General features: G+C 45.3%; 1 protein-coding gene across 1 annotated transcript; it reads left to right on the forward strand.

Moving 5' to 3' along the window:
* The first annotated feature begins 10626 nt into the window (after window positions 1-10626).
* Window positions 10627-12555, forward strand: LOC135499912 (FK506-binding protein 5-like). Its single transcript, XM_064790949.1, has one exon. It carries the CDS (start codon window positions 10627-10629, stop codon window positions 12553-12555), a length of 1929 nt encoding a protein of 642 aa, XP_064647019.1.
* The last annotated feature ends 304 nt before the right edge of the window (window positions 12556-12859 follow it).

Here is a 12859-nt window from a genome sequence, read left to right on the forward strand (position 1 = left end):
TCCACTAGGAGTTGAAATATCCACGTTGGTCGCGAGTCAGGTGGTCAACCTGTGTAACACGCTGCGTCACTTCTACCCTACGTTAATGTTGTTCGGTGGTACACCGGGTCGGGAGTTTATCTACGACGTGGCAATATACGGTACGGACGGTCGAGCCAGGCACGGCATACGTGGTCCGTATCAAAGCAAAAAGATTGGCACCAAGAAGGCCGTGTTGCTGCCTGTGTACCAGTGTACCGCCACGAATGGACAGGTTAGACCAGACGATGACGATCATCGTCACTCGGCACTGATCCCTTACGAGCACAGGTTTGTTCACGGGGGATACGGATCGGCGGCAGGCAAACGTATCGCACTGGTGCGTGTGATTGAGCATTTGGAGAATATAAACTCGTTGGAGAACGAAGAGTTCCTGGACCGAGTCGAGGCGACCACGATCAGTCGATACACTGGTAAAAAATGTGTGACCAGACTGGCAGACATAGTAAAAGCAATGGACGAAAAGATTCTGATGACCAATCCCAACGATCCGCTTACAGAACGTTGGGAACCTATCGTGTACGGATTGAACGAAATATGGGAGAGCACTCACAAATTCGCTGTATGCAAACTGATGACATCGCGCGGCTACTCGCCAGATGTGCTGTATGATGTACTTCACAACCTGTACTTTACAGTGTGCGATAACAACAGTGTACAATTGGTGTACAAAGATAGACAACAGGGAGCGGTTTATCGCAGAAGCACCAACAATACGCTGAACTTTTGTCTGTACAAAATCCACTCGCGTCACACAGAAACGTACGTAACGGCGGCATTCAGCCCCGACAGTAAACGCATCAGTTTGTTCGTGTATTGTTTCAAGACCTCGTGTAAAATCGAGAATCGAAAGACGGCCCACGGCTACGAGATGGAATTTATAGACGACAAGTTTCACTTTCCGTTCGTACAGATGCTATTTATGGAGAGTGCAAAGGCCATGACGACTGCATACTGCAACGACGGGGTATATTTGACTTATATAGGCGAGAGTTTAATGACCGGTGAAATTACTGGTGGTAACAGCACCACCACCAACAATAGTAGTAGTAGTAGTAGTAGTAGTAGTAGTCGTAGTAGTAGCTTTTTTGAGATGCTAGTGGGTACCGGAATCTCTTCTAGAACCAAACAACAACAAAAATTTGTTACCAATAGTAGTAGTAGTACTAACAAGAGTAGACCAACAAATGTAATGGGATCACATTCAACAACCTCATCACAGGCGGATAGCGAGAGTAGTTGTGGGACCAGCAGCAGCAGTTGTAGTGGCGGCGCCAGTGTCCTCCGTTACAAAAATGGTGTCAGTACGTTGAGGAAACAGCGCTTGGTTATTGAACATCAGGAACAAGTCAAAATGCGGTTAGATCACATCCGGGCTATGCACGATTTCGTGGGCAAAATTCATCTCGAAGCAAAAAACGTGCGTTCGGTGTACATGACAAACGTGTTGGATACTGATACGTCCAAGATCTACTACATGTTCAGAACGGACAGTCAATTGTATGTACTGTACAGTTTTGCAGCACCCAAGACAACGAGGACCGTCGAACAGATGAATTGTGATGTTGGTGTTGAAAACGATGACAGACAGATGATTCAAAACAAGTCGAGAATATACTTCGCCAAGAAATCTGAATATCTTATACAGTTTATGCGAGACAAACTCGTCGTGAACGGATTCATCGTCGATAGTGTCAACTTCCTGATAGAAAAGGAATTAGGAAAATGATAGGTGTGGAGAAATTCCGAAAAGCACATTAGCTAGCTGCACTCAATAAACTACCATATATATAGAATAATCCTTTGTGTGTTCATGATAATGGCCGGTACCGTTACGACAGACGATTCGGTCAATCATTTTCTGAACCTCCTCAACATACACGACTATGCTTCGTATACTGGCATAGTCACGGGCGGAGAACCGTTCAGCATGATCAAACCGAATGTCGACATCAACGAGCTGAGGGACATGTTAGAACAATATCACTGTAAGAAACGAGACACACCAATGACGGGAATCCAACTACCTATCATTCTGTTGTACCCAAGTCCGGCTTACATAAAGTCGCTGGATCACGCTTTTCGCTACGATCCAGGTAGCTACATCGGGGAAGACATGTTTCAGCAAATAGACCGCATGTCCGAGATTATGGTCTACATTATCATGTTGGAGATCGTGGCTACGCTAGAGTCGAAACCAATTGTGGTCAACTTGGAATACGTGCCCATAGAAGAGCAGATTTGCTCAAAAAACGATTTGCAAGCCGAGTCAAACACGGTAAATACCACTGCCGGTGACGTTGTCATGTTGGGCGTCCCCACTTCTACATGTCTATCGGACAACGTGACAGATTTGGCCAAGAATATGTCAGGTGGCCAAGGAAGGACGGGCACGACCGTGAGCAACTTGCAAATTCGCAAGAATCAAAAAGTGGCCCAAATGACCAGCATGTACATGAACATGTTTGGTGACTTGAAAAGGGTGACGAAAAATATAAAGGAGGACTTTATACGTTCAATGAAATGGCTTTTGGCCACGGGTTTCGTGCCAGAACGCGATAAAAAAGAGCGAGAAAAACGTTTGAAAAATATCAGAGTAGGTCTGGACAAGAATACGCTGGAAGTATTTTTAAACAAAATAATTGATGAACAGCAGACTAATAAGAGCAATACGGTGCCGGTGGTGGTGGCGGCGGCGGCTGTTGATCGTGGAACGTTCGTGGAGAAAACCGTTCAGTTGTTTATGGAGGCCATAGACCAAACGCCCGTTGTGACGTGCCACGAATCGGATCGCAACAATCTGGTTGTAACCGATTATGGTGGACAAGTGACGGCCACCAATTACGAAGGCGATCCGGTATCGTTGTTTTCGTACGATAATCTAATACCACCGGAGAATAGGAACAGGAACAGTATGGACAGTGTTCATGACGACAATTGGGGTTCTATAGGTGGCAAGAAGCAGCACCAGAGGCAGCAGAAAAAGCAGCATAGTTCTTCTTCGCTGAACAACAAATCTATCCTATCGTCAGATTTGAATTTCCTATCCAAGAGAGATTCGTTTCTCTCCGAGTTGTTACCATTGGAACGGCAATATGAGTTCATGACGAGAAACAAGGTTATACAATCGATAAAGAAAGAAACGCAGACCACGATCGTGGTGAGAACCATTGGTGACGAAGAACGTGGGGGTGTTGCTGGCGATAAGGACGGGTGTGGAGATATAGTCTCGGTACTCACGTCCAAAGCAAAAAGTTCCAAAGACAAAAAACTATCGAAAATGGTAAGCGACGAATACTTTAGCGTAGAGTTGGACAAGTTGGAGAAGAAAACTAGCAACGATATGAAAAATGCTCCATCCGAAGCAAAACGTGCAATGTTGGACGTTAACACGGCCGCCCACTACAGCAACAGTCGAAACGACATAACCACGAGTGAAGGGCTCCGAAAGCGATCGAAAGAGTTGAACATTGACGAACGGATAAACTCTTTAAACGCCATTATAACGGCCACAGACAATATGACCCCTTTGCGGTCGACTCATACTCACCTTGCGCCCAGTATTTTACAAGCAACGAGAGGACTAGGCGGCGGTACACCGGCTGCCGTGACAAGACACAATCAGACCATGCCCACGGCGATGGACTTTGCAGTTAGCGGTGGAGATGTGGCGTCAACGGACAATCCGACGAGTAGGATAGTGAAACAGAGTCTGACTGAACAAGAACTACAGAAATCGCTGGATAAAGCGAACAGAGAGGTTCTTAAATTACAAACGAACCTCGACAAGACAGAACGTGAATATGAAAGCGTTCGTTCCAAGATGCGTATACTAAACACACAAAACCAATTCAGATTGATAACTAGCGATAAGATGCGGATGGACATGGCGTTCATGGCACAGGACAAGAAAGATATGAAAAGTGCTCTGGAAAAGAAAGATCGACAATTGACTCAAGTGGGCGAAATGTTAGACGAGGTCATGAAACAGGCCAACCTTAACAGAGAACAGCGGGAACAGTTGATGGTATTGTTGACCAAGTATAGAAACAGTGCGGGCAACATTGGTAATGGTGGTGGTGGGTCCATGATGGGTGGTGCATCGCTGGAGACGTTTACAAACGGTCTACATTTTATAGACATCAACACGATTATCAGAAGCATGTTCTTGACATTTCAACGAGATAACGCCGCGAGGACACGTGCTCGTCGTCGGACGACTGTGAAAAAGCATAAAGTACAATCGTCACACAACAGCGGTGGTTCAAAATCAAAGCGGTCAAAAACAGACGCATCCTCGGCGGGTGACATGGTGACCGAGCCAGACTTTGATTTCGATTCGATGCACGATGTACTAACCAGGGAGTCGGTAGAGTTGACGCTGGCACAGTTGAACATCATAGTAAAACCAATGGTGAATGGCACTGTTAGCGTGACAGATATGAATTTCAACAATTCGATTCTAAGTGAACGGTGGTCACACGATAGACTTATAGACAGTTCTATCACAGAGGTTTGTGATCTGCACCGTAGACCAACCAACATTCGCATGGACACCATGTATCTAAAGGTGATAGACGTGTCGCCCGAGTTGGGTTTACAACAGACCATGCGGAGACACATACGTCAAGACGCTGCCAAAATTGATCTCGGTGAAAAGACACCGGGTGGCGGCCGTGACCCTAGCGGATTTGCCAAAAGTGAAATAGGTAGAGGTGGGACGACATCATTGTCAGATCGGTGTATTAAGTATATGAATGCCGTGTTTCCCGACAACAATCACCAGGGAGTCACATCGCTAGAAGAAACGTTGAAAAAGAAATGGGATAATGGAATCAAACGAGAGCTGAAATTGTTCGGTGACACATTCACAGCAAATGGGCAGAAAATAACACATGGATGTGCCAGCGAACAGACCATCGAACAGTACATTTTATCATATTTGAGCAGGACACTTGGACACGTTATGAATTTCGAGCATATTCATCGATACATATATTTGTTACCCACGTTGGAGAAGAAGTATAAAACTGGTGAATTCGACGGCAGCTACGCCAGTGTGTTGCATACGTTCTTCAATAGCTGTGTGAAATTTGAGCAGCCGGTAGTAAAGATTCGCCGATCTTGAGCAGCAGGTAGAAAAACGATTCGCCGACCGTCGCGACCAATGAGTGGACTTTTGAATTTCGCCAAACAAAGGCGATTGAAAAACGACGAAGAGCAACAATGGCGTCGAAACAGACGAGAAATTTTTCTTCACACGGTTTTAATTTGAAACAGAAAATTCAATCGGCGATCATAAAACGAAAAGAAAATCGTGAACGTGAACATATGTTTGATGAAATCATGTCGTACACTGCTGACGACGATGCTGAACAAAAGGAGGAACATACTGTCGACGCCAGAAATTCGTTACCAAATCGTGTTCCATCCAGAACATATGAAGGTGACGTGCAAGTCTACAGAGTAAACATTTCATGGTTTGGTGTAGGCGGCAAAACCATGAATGGATGTGTATACACCAACAAATACGTGGCTGAATTGTTGCGTTTTTCGTCGTTTGATCCGACTAATGTCATCAATACAGAGAACGGGGTATTCCAGCCAACAAGTGGAGAGTATACTAATGTAAAGGGTTGTACACTACTCAACGCGTTAACGTGTGATATAACATGTGTAGAATTGCAAGAGTGTGATTTGTTGCTTCAATGAAATAAAGTGTTATCAACCTCGAATAAATTGTATGTTTGTTGATAAAATGAACGTGACAACAGTTGGATTTAGTCGGACATCCGATGATGGTTCGTCGGATGACGTTGACACCCTTGTTGATGATATTGTCGCCCAATACCATTCTCTAGCAACAACACCACCAGCACCGCTGCACCAAGAGCAGTATTCGTCCGAAGCGAATACCATACTACACTCTAATGCACCGATTCTAAAAGAAATACAACCATTATTACCACGTTTACCGCAACCAGCTTTTCCATCGGATGACGAGGAGAAGGAATCTGATGTTGATGAATCTAATAAAAGCCACCGTGCATGCGTGTGTGGCAATACCGATCACCCATATGACATTATACACCGTCATATAATTCGTAGGCGTTGGGAGGAAAACACAGCCGTAACACCACCTATAGATTCGGCACGAGAATCGAGAAGACGAAAAACTATCCTAGCCGTTTTTAATATGGGTATTGTTGACGAGAGGAGGCGAGGTAATTTGCATCTACCAGTGGTTGGGATCGACTTGTACTCACTGACCCATAAACCACGAATGCCACCGTGTCGAAATTTGCCAATGATGTGGTCTACGAAAGTGGCAGCGTGTCAAGCAAAATACCGAGGCGACTGTGAAAGTCTAGTCACCAAGGCGTACGAAGTGTTGGTAAATCGGTGGAACGGTAAAATATTACTATCCGAGTTTATCATGTTTATTCTGCGCGATTGGACCGACGGAGACATTCTACGCTGGGTTGATAAAGAAGAAGAAGAAGGAGTAGGAGGAGGAGGAGAAAAAGGTGTATTCGATATAGTCGACATAGACAAGCTGACCTATGTTTGGAGCTTGGCGTCGAACAATCCATATCTTACGCCGAAACAGATGCAACGCGGAATGATAAGTTTAGAGCGGTACAGAGGGTTGTTTCTAGTTCGACCATACGGTAAACCCAAGATGTATTCGTACAGATATTATTTTTCACCCATGTCTGGATGGAAAGAGTTTATGGTTAGGGAAACGAATGAAGCTGCAGATCACCGAAGTAGCAGAAAACGAAAACTACGTCGCAATAAAACACCACCAGCACAATTACCACCATTGAAGAAACAGCGGTGGTGGCAGCAGCGGAATGAAAATAGAGTATTATCTACAAATGCTGCGTACAATTTTTTGTTGACAGTGCTACACGAACGGCAGTACAACATATTGGAGTGGTTAGAGCCAGATGAAGGGACGGTGCGCATAGTTAGTGAGAGTGATTTCATGAACCTGTGGAAACAGCGAGTGTGTAACGGATACGATGACAATTTTCAAGCGCTGGCCAATTTTGTACTGAAACATGCCGAAGAGGAAGACTACATCTCCGTGTTGTCCGAAGACAAAAAAGAATTTCGTCTGGTTGAAAGCGGATGGGAGAAGTTGATACCGAGCAGACTTTTGTAAAATTTAAAAAACCGTGTTAGAGTCCGGGTGTCACATCGATAAAAAAAAAATTACCATGTGAACATATGTTCGAAAAGTTGGCATGTCATTTGTCTGGTGGTGGCGGTGGTGGTGGTGTGGTGTTTGTTTACTGCATTTGCATTCGGATCATTTTTCGTCATTGGTACCCTATTGTTGTCCTTTGGAAAATTCTCAGTACCTACCAGGTGATCAGTGAGTGTGATGGTGAACTGGTGAGAGAGCTAGGCTGTCGGAGCTGCGTCCACAATATGATATAGTCTGTAAATTCAACGTTTGATCAATCGTTGATGCGTGTCTCAATGCAAAATGCAGTCGTACATAAGTGCTATTTTACAACGAGCCATTCCAGCTGCAATCAATAGCACAAACGAAGAACTCAATGTCAATTTCCTCAAACGATTCAACGATGTTCAGAAACGTGGTGCAGACTACGAGCGAAAATTTCAAAACCTGAGTACTAAAAGGCGGAGAATTGATCTGATCGAAGCCTCGTATCGAGTTACTAGCAGTGTTGATGGTGGCGATGAAGGCAATGAAAACGATGACGACGACGTCGATCAACCGGCGTCTATATCAGCAGGCAGACAATCACCAACACCACCGGTCATGACGCAACCGGTGAAGGATTTAACGTGGGACGAATTGAAGGACGTCATGCTCTCCAGAGTGAACACGGCGAATCGAGGTAGATTTAGTGACTACCAAAAGATGATCGTCAGCATGGCACACCCCAAAGTGCTCGTGGACGAACAAAAGGCAACAGACGAACAGTCGAAAAAGGAACAAATGAAAAAAATCTATCAACTTCTATACAGAGCAAGCTACCTACTGACCGAAGAGTTGGCCTCCGCATTGAATGAAAATCTGGAAACAATACTGACCATCAATCGTCGGGTATCGCACAAGCATAAAAAAAAGGCACGTGCTAGACAACGTAGTCACTTGGCACAATTTCAGGACCCTGAACAACCACGCAAGCGAATCACTCAAATTACCGTGAGTTCGTGGTTCAGAGAGCTACTCAGCGTGTATGAGTTGGCGTTCAGTCAACTCGATGGCAGCGAAGAGGGATTGCTATTATTACAGTCTGGTAGCGGCGGAGGCGGTGGTGATGTATCTACGAGACGCACCGATTTGCCAACACCGGCCATCTTTGAGAATGTGTTCTATTTGAAACAACGTGGACGGTTGTTGATTGATCCAAACACCGGCTTACCACCTTCACAGGAATCATCTATTCGAAGTGGCGCTCTGACCATGGAAGCAGAAATGAGCGAGATACGTTCGTATACTTTGGACATCAACCACATATTGGTGCTATTCGCCACTGAATTGTTTGGCTACATACCGTTCGTTCCCGAGGAGGATGAAAAACACCTTATGCCTACCGATCGTTTCACCGACTTGCAGATTTTGATTGAATTTGCATTGTTAAACTACGACATGTCCACCAACACTCTGTACGATTATCTTAGGCAACCGGCCGCCTACTTATTGGATCCAACAAAGAAGAAACTTTTGATCACTGCTGTAAACAGGGCAGTCAAGGATTTGTTGTTCATGGCCAAAGATTACGTTTTCAAGACCGATCAAAGTGGCAAAGTACAACTCTGTAAAATACGACCGACCGCAGTCGGCCAGGATAGAGGAGGAGGATGTGGTGGAGACAAAGAAGCTGGTGGACCCGAAGTGGCAAGAGTCGAACCGCAGCCTGTTCCCGAGCAATTCTGTAAAGTCATTCGCAAATTACAAGTACCCAACAACGTCCTGTTCAGAGAGACCGTCAATCGCAAGATGACGACTCCCGTCTACACCGGTATACCTGAAAATACAATAGCATCGGGCAATAATCAAGAAGTTCTAGAGATCATGTCCAAGCTAAGCCGTCTCATCAACTTTGACACAGCCTCAATACGGGAACTGAGCACAATCTACAAGAACATTCTTAAACAGGACGTCACCAATAAGATGAAAGACATCAACATGCAACTCTACCAGAACGATAGGAGCATGCAAAACAGACAGACGCTATTCTGTTTCTTGGTCACCACCGCGGCAGTGATAAAGTCTTGTCGCTCCAAGTCGGACACGACCGAAGTCAACTGCACGCCATTCATCGAGCACTGCATCTGGCCCCTGAATCAAGACACTACAGGCCTTAGACCACAGATGCCGGCCGATGATTCACCAATATTGTTTAGCAGCGTGTTGAGTCGAGCACCAGGCCTCTTGTTCTACGTTATGTTGGCATCCGATGAACGAATGAATGCAGGTGATACACAGTTGGGCATGAGGACGGGCCAATTCTTTCGAGAAAAACAACGGGGAGAAGGTACGTCCACTGGACCGACTGTCCGACGAGGTGTAATGTCGGCCGGTCGCCCGTCACAAGATCCGCGCGTAATGAGAATGTTGCAACAACAGATCGGTGGATTTGAAGGAGGATTGGGGTACAACATTGGTGGCACAGGTAGTAATATTACTGACGGTACGACCAGCGACACGAGACCTGTGAAGCAAGACAGACACATGTTTTTCAACTTGTTCAAATCTTTCACCGACAAGATACCACGCATAAGCAACGCTGCGATGGAAAAACGTGCACAGAAAGTAACGGTCGGATCGAGTGTAGAGTCGTTCGCCAAAATGGACCCGTTAACTGGCATGGTCGGTCCACGCCAATTGGATTTGAAAGAAGGTGTCAGATCGATGCGAACCAATTTGCGTGCCGTCATATCCACGGTGAAGACCAGTTTTACCAATCGCCTATTAACGACGTTTCTATCCAATAACACTGCATTGCGTAGTCTAGACAAAACGACTATAATGCGATATTTCAAGGATCAAATCACAGATAGCGTAGAGTTGAACGCACAACCAGTGGTGACAGAGAATTTCGACTTGGTTCAAAGTTATGCCGATTCGAAACAGGGTGTGATGAACTTCTTCGAGTTGCCCATTGTGTACAGACAACGCACGGTTATAATCGTGCCTGAAGGATCTGAAATGCCGGCACCGTCGGGCGAGTCGTCTGCGGGCAGTTCTGGTGGTATAGTAGAAATTCTTCGTGATGTATTACAACAACAAAACAGTGGAGTTGTTGGTGGTAGTTCATCTGCGGGAGGAGTCGGTGACACACAAGTCACTGTTCCCGGACTGGGTACCTACGTTTCCACGGTATAGGTCACACACAAGCTAACTGGCTTTGCACGACTTTGGACACTCACAAAGTATCACAATGGAGTGTATAGTGGTCAGCGGAATGGTCCTTTTCTACATTTGATCATCAAACCTTGTCGTGGACACAGACACTCATCACCCTTCATCCAACAATAACCGGACCGAGACAACCACCTGAAATAAAGCCAGCAGAGCAGAGCAACAAAAAGGCAGCGATGGTTAATAAAACAAAGATAGGCGATCGACTACAGGCCGATTTGTCATGCAGCAGTGATGAGGAATACACTAATAAAGTGTCAGCACCGCCGATAGTCAAGCCGTGTGTTGAACATGTCGAAACAGAATACGAAGAATATGATGATGATGATGATGATGATGGTGGTGATTATGAAGATAATGATGAAAGATATGACAACGATGAACCAAACACTGACGATAGAGAATTCTTGGCCTCTGATAACGATGATGAAGAAACCGGATACCCAACATCGGATGATGAAAACGTTAGAGTGCCCACAACGCGCAAAAGAAACACGATGAAATACACCGAGTCTGACGTTTCAGAACATTCATCCACAGAGGATAGCGAGGCGTACTCGGACGACGATATTGTAGAACTTATTTGTGATCCTGCCGATGAGGAGGAGGAAGAAGAGGATGATGTTGACGATAAGGACTCTAATTCGTCTATTAAATCCCAGTGGCGTCCCAGAACCAATAAGAAGGACAAAAATAGTAGGTCACCCGACAACAAGATGACGTGGGATGATTGGTGCGCCGCTGATGATGACGACAACGAAAGCTCTGGTGACGAACGTCGAAAATCACGGTCACCTTCACCACCACCACCACCACACCCACCACCACCACCACCACAACGGCCGGTTAAAAAAGAACCAAAGTTCAAGAAGCGTGATAGACGTCCAAGTGGTGTCAAAGAGACACAGCACAATCCAAACGTGGTTAGAGAGGCACCAGTGGCATATCTAACAGAAAATAAACCTGTAAACAAAAAGCAACAAGTAAATGTTACCAAGACAAAGGACAACAAAGACAAACAACAACAACTACCAAAGTCAAGTGTCAAGAAACAAAAAAGATCACCGCCACCAGCAGCCGCCGCCACCACTACGGCCATTATCGGTGAAACCAGCGTGAGAAAAAACAAGAAGAAAGACAAGAAAAATGCGGCGTCAGGTACTGATGTTAACGGCGACTCCATCACTGCCATCCCAGCCACCACGAAGAAACGAAAAGCAAATGATAGTTGTGACAATGACATGACCGCTATCACCGATACCGATACAGTATCAGTACTGCCACCAAAGAAGAAAAGAAATTCGGCCAAAAAATCCACCGTTACCACCACTAAAACGACCAACACACCGACAGTACAAACCAACGAGATCGCCACCAAAGCCAACCCTACCACCACTTCATCGTCTGGTCATGCAAACGAAGAAGGGGGTGATGAAGATGAAAAACTTTTGGCAAAAGCTCCCTTCTGCGATATTGTGAAAATGTTCAAAGACTTGCACTGTAAAGAGTACACCACCAGCACCACCACCACCACCACCACCAAACAATCTCAAGTCACCACCGGAAGTGGTAATGGACACAATTCAACATTTCATGCTATTTTTACAGTGCATTACAGAAAAAGCGAAGATCAGCGAGACTGGGAACGTTTCCTTTCAATCGTGAACAATGACAGTAACATAGACGTTGTATATTACACCCAACGCAGACAAGCCATCACAAAGAAGCCATCAAAGCGAAAGCAGCAAAAACCAGCCAGTATGACATTGGCAGTTGTGTCTGTTTTCAATCCGCTAAGCTCTGACGCTCTGAAAAACGTGGCGAGCAGAATACAAGCACAGTTCGTCATATTCACTGCGGAAGCAAACATGTTGCAACACGTTGATGTTATCAACGTTGTCGGTGAAAGCACTATGAGTGCCACTGTCAATGGACCGTTACACGGCGATGAGATGGTTTGTTTGCTGAATACAAACCTCGCTTGTGGTAAAGACAGTGAAACTAACCAGCAGCAGCAGCAGCAGCAGCAGCTGCAGCAGCAGCAGCAGAAACTCATTCACAATCTCATCGAGCGCATTGAAGAACTGGAGAGGAAATTGAAATAGTCCAGTCCAGTAATATATCTTTGTGGTGTGAATAAAAAATTTGAATCTACACAAAAATTTATATTTGTTTTTACCTTCCCTCCCTCACCTAGCGTTATACAACACTAATCGAAGAAGATGCCTATGAAAAGCGAAGACACGTCCAAGCACATGATCAACTTCCTTTCTGGTCTGCACGGACAGAAACGGATCATGAAAAAATATACTAGCGAAGTAAAGTGTCGCGGTACCATCACATTTTTATTTATTGGTGCACTGATAACCACGATAGGATGCCAGATCGTGCTAATGGTTTCTAATTGGA

Source organism: Lineus longissimus, chromosome 15 (assembly GCF_910592395.1).
Source record: "Lineus longissimus chromosome 15, tnLinLong1.2, whole genome shotgun sequence".
NCBI classification, from domain to species: domain Eukaryota; kingdom Metazoa; phylum Nemertea; class Pilidiophora; order Heteronemertea; family Lineidae; genus Lineus; species Lineus longissimus.